The sequence below is a fragment of the Furipterus horrens genome, unplaced genomic scaffold (assembly GCF_987537825.1).
Source record: "Furipterus horrens unplaced genomic scaffold, mFurHor1.1.pri manual_scaffold_3, whole genome shotgun sequence".
Taxonomy (NCBI): Eukaryota; Metazoa; Chordata; class Mammalia; order Chiroptera; family Furipteridae; genus Furipterus; species Furipterus horrens.
Genome location: NW_028327173.1, coordinates 180,801,248 through 180,816,081, shown reverse-complemented (window position 1 = coordinate 180,816,081; position 14,834 = coordinate 180,801,248). Strand labels below are relative to the sequence as shown.

The 14,834-nt window shown below is 34.9% G+C and overlaps 1 protein-coding gene across 2 annotated transcripts in view; it reads right to left on the bottom strand.

Annotated features, from left to right (window-relative positions):
• Positions 1-4,583: 4,583 nt before the first annotated feature.
• HIF1A (hypoxia inducible factor 1 subunit alpha) overlaps positions 4,584-14,834 on the bottom strand; it is a 42,725-nt gene continuing 32,474 nt past the window's right edge. The window contains exons 8-15 of one of the 2 annotated variants that reach the window (XM_090270961.1): positions 14,286-14,433; positions 13,098-13,318; positions 12,154-12,440; positions 9,407-9,529; positions 8,849-9,273; positions 6,439-6,553; positions 5,768-5,894; positions 4,584-4,915 (exon numbers count right to left, since the gene is read on the bottom strand). In XM_090270961.1, coding sequence (XP_090127087.1) covers positions 4,764-4,915; positions 5,768-5,894; positions 6,439-6,553; positions 8,849-9,273; positions 9,407-9,529; positions 12,154-12,440; positions 13,098-13,318; positions 14,286-14,433 — 1,598 coding nt within the window. In that variant the 3' untranslated portion in view covers positions 4,584-4,763. The remainder of the gene's footprint in view (positions 4,916-5,767; positions 5,895-6,438; positions 6,554-8,848; positions 9,274-9,406; positions 9,530-12,153; positions 12,441-13,097; positions 13,319-14,285; positions 14,434-14,834) is intronic. The other variant, XM_090270962.1, reaches the window with a different exon arrangement.

Below are 14,834 nucleotides of genomic sequence, written 5' to 3'. Positions count from 1 at the left end.
AAGGCACACAACAAATTTAAAAAACACAAGCAAAAAACAAAACAAAAACATCTGGAGCAGCTAACGTTTCCATTTACTTAATCTGAGACACCTCAAAGTGCTTTATTTAAAATAAACTGTCTTTGAGTGCCTTGAGGGGAATATATTTAAAGAGATCAGATTAGTAGGTAACTAATTAAAAAAACAAAAAACTGTTATATAGGTAATCAAGGTCCAGTTTGGCACAAAGAGACTTCAGATATTTTTTCTATTCTACAAAGCACAGCTTCACATCCCAAAGCATTAGATTGGGAATTACGGAGACAGTTCTACTGCAACACCCCTTCCTCCCGCCCCCACCCAAAAAAAAGTTTGGGGAAGGGCTGGGCACCAGAATTGGATAAGGCACCGAAGGCAAAGGGCACTGCTGACCCTCTTGCACCGCCTGCCTATCCAAAGGCTGGGAGGGGCCGGCCTCACAACATGCGATCTCACACGTACGCGGGAGCACGCAGGAGCAGACAGCGGACGCGGCGAACTTGCTCCGGCCCCAAACCCGGTGCTGTCGGGGCGAGGGCCGCGGCCGGACCGCGCTGCTGCGGCCAAGCACGTATCGGGGCGTGGCCTGCAGTGGGGGGCGGGGCTCGGGCAAATTTCTCCCGGCGGCTTAGAGTTCGCATCCTTAAATAGTACCAGCGGAACCGGGGACTAAAGGGGTGCCAGGTGTCTTCCGCATCCTTGGTATTTTCCGTGATGAGGGTCTGATCGCTGCTACTCTCAGGCACCTGCTTTTCCTCCGTCCCGGAATGGAGCCAAGACAAGAGAATAAAGGACATAACATAATGCAAGGAGATCGGGTGTCTGAGCAGCGTCCTGGGTAAAACCGTCCACTACAGGTAAGAAGAAAAGTTATGTCCAAGCCTCTGAAGGTATGAACACAACAAAGCTCCAAAAGGCATTCAAATTTGTGGTAAGGTGTAGCTTTTATCTTATAGGTAGACTATTGTATTTCGTATCAGTTCTACAGACTGAACTAATTCTCTGTAAAATGATCTGGGAGAACGGTCCGGCGCTATTTAAAGGGATGAAATATGAGCGAAATTGTAAGTGGCAGACGTAAAAGAACACCCGAGTAAAAAAAATTTTTCTTTACATTTTTGTTAGTTCCAGCTAGCAATATGTTTGCAAAGGTCTTATTTAACCAAATGCAATTGTTTTAAAAAAAATAAAATTTTATATTCTTGGCAATTGGTTTTTGATATTGTTGTAATGGCAATTTGTACTTTCAGAATTTTTTTTAGATTCTGCAAAGCCAGTAACTTTAAATTCATCTTTTCAGTATTTTAGAGGTTATAGGGAGAAATCAAGATTTGCAATGAAACAAATAAGTGAAAAAAATTGCGATAATTGCAAGGTTATCCAAACTTAATAGAAAATAAACATGTCTATTGTGCCATGGAGTCAAATAGCTCTGGGAGAATTATACCATATTCATATGGTATTTTAGTTCATTATTTTCTATTCATACATCACCTCATTTACCTGATAATGTCTCCAAAATCAGACACCACATCTGTAGTTAATACTAAAACCCAGCTAAGTAGCATTTCAAAACACCACTTTTATTAGTTTCCATTTCTGTCTTGCCATTCCTCTCAGGACATCTCCTCAATGTTCTGTATGATTCCATTACCTTCAAGAGACACAGACCATCAGCTCCCTCCACCCCCACTGCTTTCTCCTGTTTGCTATTTAAACAGTTAACGAGGAAAAATGTTCTACTCAACTGGACAGCACTGCAAGTGGTTAGCACCACTGGCTATGGAGTTACTGATCACCTGCTCAAATACTCTGAACCTTAGGTTACCTCTCCAAGCTATTTTCTCATCTACAGAACAAGATACAAGTACTAATTCATAGGTTTTATTTTTTTATAGATCGTGATTAACATGCAAAATGCTTAGCACAAAGTCTAGCGTAGAGTACTTAAGAAATGTTAGATTCATTTTATTTCTGGGAGACTGGGAAATTACAGTATTTCCAGTTCCAAGGTTAATAGTGAGGCTTGGAACAAAAGAACAAGACACACTAAACTCCTTTTACCATACCTTCAACTGTGACAATAATAAAATGGTCATTCATTCACAGCGGCACCAGAGAGAGGGACAAGAACATTAAGGGAAGAAGAGCTATTACAAAATTATAGTTGTTAGGGTAGGGTTATACTTCCTGGATAAAGATACTATTTAAAAAGTCTGATGGTGTCAGAGAGCACAATGCGGGGACGGCTGGTTCTGCTATTTCAGTTTCGAGCACTCCAGGGGGTTTGTTTTTTAATGGCCTAGAAGTGGGTACTTGTTTTCTTCCAGCTCGAGAGTCCTTTAAAGTGGCTTTCTCTTCTAAATCACCACTCTTAAACAAGTCATTTTTCCAGACTTCCAGATATTACATAATCTGACCATTTACTAATATTTGAAAACTATAAACTTCTCATTTTCAACTCAAGATAATTTACTATCAGAATGAACAGGATTTTGATATTTTGACCTGAAAATATTAAGCAACTACTTTATTTTAAAATACCACCTCTAGTACTGTCTGTAATTAAATTCACAAGCAATTTGGATGACAGTATTTATAGTAAAGTACACATGTGCCCCAAAAATCTTGTATTGGGTTTTAGTATTGTAAACTTTTGTTTCAAAATTTTCATGCATCTGTAATCACATTTTTTTCATTCTTAGGTAAAAACAGCCCCCCATGCAACCCCCAAAGATCCATGGTTTATTTTGTTCCTATAACTTCAGAATATAATACCTAAGATTCTGGCACCATTTATATAACTTGTCCATAAAAATAATTTGTAGTTGCCTCTAAGTATGGGGATTCACAGTGATTTTTGTGTTTTTGCTTTTATGATTAGAAAAGAAATACAGCAATCCCATGAAAATGAGATAAAAAAAGGTATTTTGAAAAATTTAAATATGCAGTATCATTAACATGAAACAAGGTTAGTTGTTTCATATTAGAGTCAGAAAACCTAAGTTTAAATCTCTGGTCTGGCATTTATTACTTTAGGGCTTAGACAAATCGTGTCATCATGTATCATTTGAGGTCTAAATTTCTTCATCTATGAATAGGAATAGATTAGAAATCATCATTTTTTTAAAGTTTTTTCTTTTATCGATTTGGGAAAGACATAGATTTGTTGTTCCACTTATTTATGCATCGAACCCACAACCTTGGCATATTGGAACAATGCTCTAACCAACTGAGCTACCTGACAAGGGGTAGAAATCTTTAGAGGAACTTCTAGTCCTTACAACATTATGTGATTATAATGTTCATGATTTGTTTCATTCATCCCATTCATATTAAATCATTAAAATTGTTTTACCTTAATAGGTTCATAAACTTATAAACAGATTTCATTTCTAAAAGCATTCTCTTTACAGTGGAACATTATGGTTTGTTATTTACCATGACATTTAGGGACACGATATACATTAAGGTGATAGCAAAAGATAAATGGAGAAATAATCAATGTCATGCCAATGTAACCTTCATAAAATACTTAAAATTGTTGGCAAACAATTTTAGGAGTTGGAGGTATTGAAATAAACATTAACATAGAAGCTGATCGAGGTGGGGCCTGGTCCACAGAAGATGTTTATTTGAAGTAACAAAACAATACAGTTAGTGTTAGAGCCAACCACAAAGAGCAAAAGGAATGAAAAATGTGTACAATGCACATAGAAAAAACAAGATGTTTACTGTGACAACTATATATTTCTAAAATAATACTTCTAAAATCACTCAATTATTGAAATCTATATGAAAACAGAAGGATGTTAATCGCGACAAAGTGCATAAAACCAAATATCAAAATTTGAGCAAATTAACATACTAGGCAATTCAGCTAACAAAGCATGATTTTTGTTTGTTCACAATATGCTCAAAACATCTTTATACCAACAGGGTGGGCAGAACATTTAGGTTTAATATCAATTACACAATATTAGCATAAACTTTCACAACTACAGATAGGGTATTGTTTTTTTTTTTGAGCTGGCAAAGTGACTATAGAAACATCAAGTTCATTTCTCTGAATTGAGAATTTTATTGAAATAAATGCCACATACCTTCCAGATATATGCATCTTTCTATATCATGTAAATGGCTTTACCCATTTAATAAACCATACAAGCATTTAAGAATCATTCTATGATTAACAATGTCATGTTCCAGGTTTAACAATTTCATAGGCCAAAAAAATGTTCTTCTTAAAAACTAGTTTTATAAATGCAGAATATATTGCATGAGTAACTGCTGGTATTTTTTTAAGAAAATATATTGTGCAATTGTGGCTACCATGTACTGCTGGCAAATCATTATTGTTTACGTAAAATATGAAAAAACTGAGTAAAAATTTTTCAAGCTGATCATGATGACAGGTTACTGCCTTCTTAAAAAGATTATATTGGCATCTTATTAAAAATAATTCAACAGGGGACAAACTCCCTAGCCCAAAATAAATAAATAAAAAGGTGCGCTTAAAAAAATGATGCTATACTGCAATGCAATGGTTTAAATATCAATGTGAGGATGTGCTGCCTGTGATCTGGCATTAACGTATATTAAGTAAAAGGGGATCAAAACTGAACTAACAGAGTTTGTGCAGTATTGTAGCCAGGCTTCTAAAATTAGATATAGAAAATATAAATAGACTGCTTTAGGTAATGAGCCACCAGTGTCCAAAAAAAGGAATGAAATTATGAAAAAGCTCAGTTAACTTGATCCAGCGCTCTGAGTAATTCTTCACCCTGCAGTAGGTTCCTGCTGCCTTGTATAGGAGCATTAACTTCACAATCGTAACTGGTCAGCTGTGGTAATCCACTCTCATCCATTGACTGCCCCAGCAGTTTACATGCTAAATCTGAAAAACAAGGAGATGTCTTAGTATTCCTTCATGTAGTCAATGATTATTATTAAATACCCACTCTGCACTAGGTAGTGGGAAAATAAGCAAATAAGGCAAATAAGCTCTTTCTGGAAGACTTTTTTAGTCTGCAGTATTTCCTCACTTATCGACCCACCACCCCGTGATAGGGGAAAATCAGAGAAGTAGGAACCTTACATTTATTTTAGTATTGATATGTATTTTAAGGCTTTATAAACCCTTCCCATACACTTATAAACCGTTCCCAGTTCCTTATTAACCTTTCCCACTCCCGTATTAACCTTTTCCACACTTTTATAAACACTTGTGTTCTTAAACATATACTACACTCTTAAACCTACGTAACTTTAACAACATACCTATACAGTACCACAAAATCCCGCAATATAGCAAAAAATCCATGATAAATAATTAAATATAATATTTTTAAAAATCCCGCGATAATAGAGGGACTACTTATAGTGCAAAACCATAGCTATATAAACAAGTAAGTGCAATCAGGTGTTACTGGTACTACGTCAGAAATGTTTACTGGACATAGTGAAGGCATGAAGGAGTGATAAATCCATTTAGAGAAAGGCTTAAATACTTACAAGGTTCAACTTCTATTCAATATTAATAGTACACAGACATATCAAGGACAATTGCTAAAAAAATTAAAGTTCCATCTTTAAATAGCTACTTCTGTATTTCAGCCATTAGAGAAAACACCACCCTTCCTTTTTAATCTTGCTAAGGAACGAAAACCACTCTCACATGGAGCAAAGCTCCTAAATAAAAAGTCATATAATTCTCTTTGTGATATCAGGGCAAAAAGAATAAACTAACCAGAAGGTATTAAAATAATAGTCTTTTGCTCCATTCCATTCTGTTCACTAGATCTGCATCCTTTTACGCGTTTCCAAGAAAGTGATGTAGTAGTTGCATGATCATCTGGCTGCTGTAATAATGTTCCCTAAAAACAGCAAAGTTATTTCAATTTTACTATTTTTTTAAATAAAAAACTTTGATATCAACATAAGCTTAATAACATGGAGTAGGCAATTTTATTAAATCAAATACTGCCTCAAATTCTTTTACTTCTTTCTCTTACCACTAAATAAATGATAAAGACATTTATTTGCCACACATTATGGCTGATATCTCTTAAATTCTTTCCAGTTAATCTGGATTACATGAATATTGACTTAACATAATTACTGTGTTTTGGGGGTAAGAAGGGGAAAGTAACTTAAAGGGAAGAGAACAAGGCTGGTGGTAATATTGGGAGGAATGAGGGGAGAACACCATTTTTTACTCAAAATACACCTGTATTACCTGAAAGTTTTACACTGAAAATGTACTCATTAAGTGTTTGTTCCTAAGAAACAGTGTATACAAAGTGAAAAACCACGTATAAATTCTAAAAAATCCAACTGCAGTATTTAGAAGAAACAAGAATTACCTCTATGTATAACTTATAAATAACACATTAGCTAGAAAAGCAAACATATTCTCACACTTACAATTCCTACTGCTTGAAAAAGTGAACCATCATGTTCTATTTTTCGTTTTCTTTGAGCATTCTGCAAAGCTAGTATCTTTGGATTTAGTTCTTCCTCAGGAACAGTAGTTCTGTAAAAAAAATTTTTTTAATAAAAATATGGTTGTCTTATTAAAAAAATATCCAACTAGCTTTTTCCCAGAAAATATATAATGCTTGTTTTCCAATTAAGGAATATAATGTTATATATGATAACTTTTCCTGATTACTAAAGCTTATCACTTTAAAAGCCAAAGCTCAATTTTTAAAACAAAATATCCTAAAATTTTCATTTCCCTATTAATAAAATAAGTGAGCAGAAGTAAGATTGATATTTTTGTAACTTAAATATTGGCCTTTCATTCCACCTAATACAGTACAGATATTCTTAGGACTGCTGTAATACAAAACTAATTTCATATTTGTATAGCATTTTCAGTTCGTAAAACGTTTCATGTTTATTAGTTCATTTTAGTCTCATTTCAATCCCAAAGACAGTAACATAGGTATATAATACCCATTTTATAAATGAGAAACCTGAGGCCTGTTAGTTGCTATCTCAAAGTCCCACTGCTAATTAGTTGGAGATATGGCAGTACATTCTGGACCTCTTTATTACCTGTGTCCCTCCCAGTGATTTTCCTACTAAACCATTTTGCCTCCAGTATTGATCTTGTTATCAAATCTGCGTGCATCTAAAATTAATGTTGAACAGTGAACTTTTATAGCTCAAATACATCAATTTTGTCATAGCTATTTTGCTTTTTTCAAGAACTCCCCAATCCATACATAATCATAAATGGCTCCTCGCTCTGCTCCATAATAGTTGAGAATGCACACGGGTAGGTGATACATTACTCTGCCTTCCTACATGCAGTTTTGTAAAACCTCCAGTATACAGACAGACAGGTTTTAAAATCCTTAGATAACTATATTATCTTTATGATGTATAACTCAGTGTATTATGTAAATATCGTTCAGTAGTACTTTTTTTAATGGTTATCTTTAATCTTTGCTATAAAGCTGTAATTTGTCTGGTTTAGTATAACATTTTGATTTTGCAAATAATTAGCTAGAGAAATTGTAATGAAAAAGTTTCCATATAATTTAGCTCTTAAAAATTTAGTGCATACTATAGTGGAATTAATATTAAAAATTGCTAATGTGACTAGAGATTAAGACAACTTCAGTTTTGACAAGTATATAGGTGTCAAAACTGAATATCCCATAGTCTCTTGTAGTGAATAGTAAACAATTATAGGTCATCATCATCACTGTTTATATTACTATTTTCATTAATCTGTTCATCCAATTACCATTTATTGAGCAACTACTACATGTTAGGTACTATGTACTAATTCCACTCACATGTCCAAGACACTGTCATTGCCCTAGAGAAACTCAGTCTAAAGTCACTTGGTAACACAATAATTCACGAAATAATGTAAAATACTTCTTTGTTCATCTAAAACCCCAAGATCTTTTCTTAACTCTAGGAAAAGCCTCTCACAGCACTCTAGAGTCAAAGTAGTGATGCAAGGCAGGAGAAAACACCATAAACTCTGGCTATGGCAGTGCTTTTTCCTATTGCTATTGATATCTGTATCAGTCTAGGCATAACAGAAAAGGAATCATTTCTCTCTTCAACATGCTGCCCCAATGACTAGCTTAAATTATTTCCTCTGACAAAAGCCACAAATTTTAAATATGTTAAATACCATTATATACAGAAATTATTCATTTAAAATTTGGTTGAAGTCCAGATATTTGCTCAAATTCACTCCACAGAAGCAATGTCATAAAATCAGGCTTAGATTCCTGCTGTAGCTCTTAAAAACCTATTTAACCTACAATAAATAATGTTCTATAAACATGTAACATAACTATACATAAACCTTAAAAAGCAGTCTTGTGAATATCTATATTGAATACTGAGGACCTAAGACCATCAGGCTTAATGTGAAATGGGGAATTGGAAATAACCTGAAGTAGGAAGGGCTTTTTTCAGGTAAGCTTAAAAAGAGTTCCATGAAACGGAAGCAGTGAAAATATGCTAACTAGTCTGATTTAAACAATCATAAGAAACTGGGCGAGTTTTTGTTCATTGATAGAACGTATTGGTTAGATTTTATTTTTAGAGGTATTAGAATACCCTCCTACATTCAGATAGTTGATATGATTATTTTAGAAAAAATAAATACATAAGCTAATTTTCAAACAGTTTTTGGAGTTATTGTTTTAAGTTCAGAATTTATATATCAATTTTATGCTCGTTAAAGAATACACATCAGAAAATCTGCTATGTTTAGAAATAATTTACCATCACATACATTTTCTCAAAAATAAATAAAAGAACTATAACTTTAATGTTATATATAAATAAATACCTTTGACTCAAAGTGATAGATAACACGTTAGGGCTTCTTGGATGAGACTTTTCTGTCTGTTCTATAACACCTTTTCCTGCTCTGTTTGGTGAGGCTGTCCGACTTCGAGTATCACTATATAGTGATGTTGCAGTACTAGGAGTTTCTTTCGGTATGTGGGTAGGAGATGGAGATGCAATCAATATTTTAATGTCTTCTGTACTATCTTTTGTCAGAGTTTTTAATTCATCAGTGGTGGCAGTGGTAGTGGTGGTGGTAATACTTGGTTCTTGCATATCAGTTGGCTGGAACACTGTAATTGTACTTGCACTTTGGGGGCTTGTAGAACTGCTTTCCAATGGTGACAACTGATCGAAGGAACGTAACTGGAAGTCATCATCCATTGGGATGTAAGGGGCTAACATCTCCAAATCTAAATCAGTGTCCTATAAAACAACAAATGCATGTGTTTTTACAATGGCTACATCTTACAGAAGAAAAACAAGTTAAACCCAAAGTCGCTTCAGACTAAAAATTAATACAAATTTAATATAAAATATAATAAATGAATTCATATACCTGAGTGGAAAATGGATTCTTTGCTTCTGTGTCTTCGGCAAAAAGTTTCTCTACCAATTCCAACTTGAATTCATTGACCATATCACTATCCACATCAAAACAATATTCACTGGGACTGGTAGGCTATAAAAGGAATTAAATGTGTTTACTTTCCCCAAAAATGCCTGTGTGTTTTGCTAGCTGTCAGAATTCTCAAACCAGATCTCAGAGAATACAAAAGAAAGTTTGCCTGTTCTATAAAATTTTATCTAACTAGTGAAAAGTCAAATTTTTGAACTTAAGACTTTTATCTAATTTTGCTAATATAGTAGTTCCGCCTTATCTGGGGTTTCGCTTTCTGCAATTTCAGTTGCCTGTGGTCAGCTGAGGTCTAAAAATATTAAATAGGAAATTCCAGAAGTAATTTGTTAAGTTTTAAATTTTACATTGTTCTGAGTAGTGAGATGGAATATTGCACTGTCCCACGACATCCTGCCATGGACATGAACCATCCCTTTGTCCAACATATCCACCAGCGTATCCTCACTGGATACCCTACCCACCCATTACTGTAGATGTAGTTACTTGGTAGCCATCTTGGTTGTCAGATCAACTGTCACAGCATCGCAGTGCTTGTTCAAAGTAACTCTTATTTTACTTAATAATGGCCTAAAGTGGAAGAGTAATGATGATGGCAACTTGGATATGCCAAAGAGAAGCTGTAAAGTGCTTTCTTTAAGTTAAATTGTGAAAGTTCTTGACTTAATAATGAAAGAAAAACACCCCGTATGCTGAGGTTGCTAAGAAGGAAAAAGAAATTTGTGCTAGTTTTGCTGTCACATCTTTAACTACAGAAGTTACAGGCACAGTACGTGACAGTGCTTAGTTAGGATGGGAAAGGCATTAAGCTTGTGGCTGGAAGCCATGAACAGAACGCGTGTTCCAACTGACGGCAATGTGCTGTGCCAGAAAGCACTGAACCTGTATGAAGACTGCAGCAAGGGATTCCCGGTAAACAGTGACACTGAGCCATTTACTGCAAGCCAGTAAGGGATGAAAAATTTAACATTTACTGGACAGCCTGCATCTGCCAATGAAGAAGCTGCTGCACATTTCCGGCAACTTTATCAGTTGATTAGGGATCGGTACTATGCTTGGTTTCAGGCATGAGCTAGGGGTCTTGGGATGCATCCCCCTAGGAGAAGGGGGAACTACTGTATACATATTTGACTATATGCAATATAACATCTTTTATAAAATTAAAGATGCATTTATCTGTTTATTCTAAAGAATAAAACTCATCTGGCGGCAGAGAGGTATAAGGGAGTGACTAAATGGTAATGTAAAAAATACAATAAAGATTAAATTAAAAAAAAAAACACCTCATCTAATAATTCAACTCTCACATGGTACCCAAGGGCCAATAACTAGATGATATATACTCACTGAAATCTACTGTTGTACCGAGAGGGCACCTTCCTGTGACCTACCTAAAAATCTTACAGCTACTCTGGGGGGAGGCATGGAAACTTAAGTTCTTTTACTTATATTCACCTTAATGAATGTACTTTTCTTTTTTTATTCTTTCAATTTTTTAAAATTGATTTGAGAGAGAGAGGAAGGGAGGGAGAGAAACATCCATGTGACAGAAAATCATCTATCAGTTGCCTCTCACATGTGCCCTGTCCCAGGACCAACCCCACAACCTAGGCATGTGCCCTGGCAGGGAACTGAACGTGCAACCTTCTGTTTATAGGACAACATTCCAACCGAGCCACATTGGCCAAGGCTGAATGTACTATTCTTTTAGAAGTTCTGAGCAAGAATTCTAACCAAAAAATTAAAGCTATGTATTCTGAGCATAAACTTTTACTTCCCTCATTATAACCTTTTTTTGTTGGTTTAAAAACAAAATGAATCAAAAACATTTTGTGTTAGGCAAACTGAGCAACCAGAGTATAGGATGTAGTCTCTAGAAGGTTATGAGATATCAATTATCTTACTCCTCGCTTGCTAGTCTGGATCCATAAGTATTTAATTTAAAATTAATTTACCACCTATTAAGGCTCACTTATGCTTCATTTATCAAGTCATCATATTCAGATCTCAGTTACTCAGCTCTTGAGCATATTTTTAGACACAAGGAGCTCTGAAACTGAAGCACTGTGGATTTAGAAATAGAGCCCTGTGTGATACCTGTAGTCTTAGCCCAGCGTATACCTTAAAGAGGATTTTTATTGTGCCTATAGGAACACTAATATCAAGACAGAACTCACATAAAAAATAGCTACTATTTTTACGTTACACTTATCCATAATTTCAAAATAGTGATGGAAACAGGACTAAATTGGACAGAGTTTAGGGTACCTTTCCCTTTAAGCTTTTGCCGTTGGACAATTCTACAACTCAAGAGTATGTATGGGCTTAGAGCTAACGTAGGTACAGTTTTCTTTCTCTGTGGATGTCTAAATTCAAAACTTTTTTTCCTCATTGATATAAATATACAGAGAAGCAATGTGTGTGTTACCTTTTGATTTTTTGTTAAGCCAGTTCCTTCCCATGTTCCTATCTTTGACTAAAATATGCACTGAAGGTCCAAGTTAAACTCTTAAATTAACAATTTTTGTAGTAATTTTAAAGTGCTAAAATGCACACAAACAAAACCATGACATGTGGGTCAAATAAACGTTTGAATCAAGTCTACAAATATATCCCTTCCTGAACATTAAAATCTGAAATTTATCCTGTTCGTGTTATATCACACCCACCTCAGGGGAACTTTGTCGTGTGCTCCCATCAGAAGGACTAGCTGGCTGATCTTGAATCTGGGGCATAGTAAAAGAGAGTTCCAGGGACTCTGGATTTGGTTCTAATTTTAATGCAACTTCCTGATTGAGTGCAGGGTCAGCACTACTTCGAAGTGGCTCTGGAGTTTCAGAGGCAGGTAATGGAGACATTGCCAAATTTATATTCTGTAGTTTTTCATTAGATGAGGGGAGCATTACATCATTATACAATGGAACTTCCTCAAGTTGTTGGTCATCAGTTTCTGTGTCTGTAGGGAAACAAATTAGTCAGTTTAAAGAATACCTAGATTTTAACATATACAGAAATATGTCCTCCTCTACCAAAGGCTTGTCTAGTTCACTCAAACAACAAAAATGTTACCAAATTTTCCTTAATCAGAAAGTTTACAGATACTACAGTATAACTATTAAGTCCAAATTATCTTTGCAACCCACTACTGACAACTCCTATTAATCTAAATGGCTTAAAAAACCCAGCAATTCCAGTCTTTTCTTCATTAAAATTTAACCTGTTTGAAAGTAGTTTTCATTTTTAATGTTTAATATTATGGTATGACTGCTTACTTATATTTTAATGCTACTAAACCTATTGCAATATAACTTTGCTAGATTGTGGAGGAAATATGACAGTAAGATATAGAAATAGCCAAGTAGCTGAGAAAATTAAAATGGGAAGAAGAAATACCTTAAGGACACTATGAAGCACAATTTCCAATGTGATAGAAGCAGAAATGCTTAGAAATTATGGGGGCAAAATATTTAAGAAAATACTTTCAAGAAGACTACAAAAAAACAAAATACATAAGACCACGATGTCCAAATTATTACCAACAAAAAAAGAGCGAGGGGGGGGTTTGCATCAGCAGAGATAGTTTAGGCAATTAACAAAATAACTAAAGACCCACCATTGCTGCCAAAATCTAAAGATATGATTGTGTCTCCAGCAGCTGGGGCCAGCAAAGTTAAAGCATCAGGTTCCTTCTTAAGTTTATCAAAGAGACTACTTGTATCTTCTGATTCAACTTTGGTAAATAGCTGAGTCATCTTCATATCTGAAGATTCAACTGGTTTGAGGACACATTCCGTTTGTTGAAGAGAGAAGATCAAGTCGTGCTGAATAATACCACTGTCAAAAAGAGAGATCAGTAATTCTTAAATGAGTACATGACACTCATGAGGGTACGGGAAAGGGACTCTGAAAGGACCTTGTCTCCTAAATGTTCTTTATGAAAAAGAACATTTTAAGATGCTTTGACCTAATCTCTCGTGCATACTTGGTCATATCCATTCAGGGTTTAAAATACCAACATGAAAGAAAGACCTATTAAAACTCACAGTATAGGATAATTCAAATATTTGACTAATTTCAATTAAGAAACTTCAGCTATCCCTTTGGGAAGAGTGGTGGTGACAAAGAAATGTAACAGTCAAGTACATGGAACACATAAATAGACCTTCCCAATTTTTGTGCTGACTCACATATAATGAAATTGGCCCATAAGAACTCTGGTGCTAAGGATGGTCTTAGAATATAAAGATATACAGATAAACGACCAAGATCATTCTAAAAGGGGAGCCACATTTTCTTTGGTGGTAGAAAAATGATATGGTTATGTCACCTATGGGGATAGAGTTAAAAAGGGTTGATGAACAGCTCCATATTCATTTGGCTTACATATAAATTTTATTGCTCTTTTAATCAACAAATATTAAGTGTTTACCATGAAATGAACTGTAACAAAAATTAAAATATCTAACCCTTGCTCTCAAGTTTACAGCCTATAGCTGCCTTGAGATAACATATGCTGACAGCTGTATGACTAGAACAAACTAATCCATAGATCTGGTGTGTTTTTTCAAGGTCTTTTAAAAAGCAGGATAAAATGAATGGGTATAGACAGCTATTGGTAGTAGTTAGTAATCATCGTAGAATAGCTGGCCTGAAAAGATCAGAGTACTGAAAACCATAATTATATAGAAATGTGAAAGTAAAATTCAGTTAATATTTATAATCTTCTCTTCCTATAAAAGAACAGAGTATCCAAAAGGAGTTATTACTTGTTCCCCCCAAATATTTATTTTTCCAAGCTTACCTCACAACATAATTTACACATACAATGCACTGTGGTTGAGAGTTCTTAGTGTTATATATGACAGTTGCTTGAGTTTCAACCCAGACATATCCACCTCTTTTGGCAAGCATCCTGTACTGTCCTGTGGTGACTTGTCCTTTAGTAAACACTAGGAGTAAAATGAAAAAGTCATGCAGAGAAAATAACTTTTAATTGTCAACCAAATGAATGGATGCTAAATGTTGATTGCAGTTTTAGAAAAGGAAAGAAATGTTTATATTAATGGAATTAGCTGTAATTGTTTAAATTGGAAGTGAGAGGAAAAGCCTCAGCAGAGCTGAAAATGTACCCAATTTCATTCTTCTAACCCCCCAAAATAAACTCCTGTCCTGCCTATCTTCACTTTAAGTAAAATGAAAGCGAGGAATGAGGGACAACAGTGACTAAAATTCCTTTAAAGACTTAGTTCTGAAGGCATCAGAAAGACTAGAGAATGAATAATCTTCAGTCCACAGAGAACATTCAAGAAAGAAGTACTGCTATCATTTTCTTAAAGTCCTCTATAGTTTC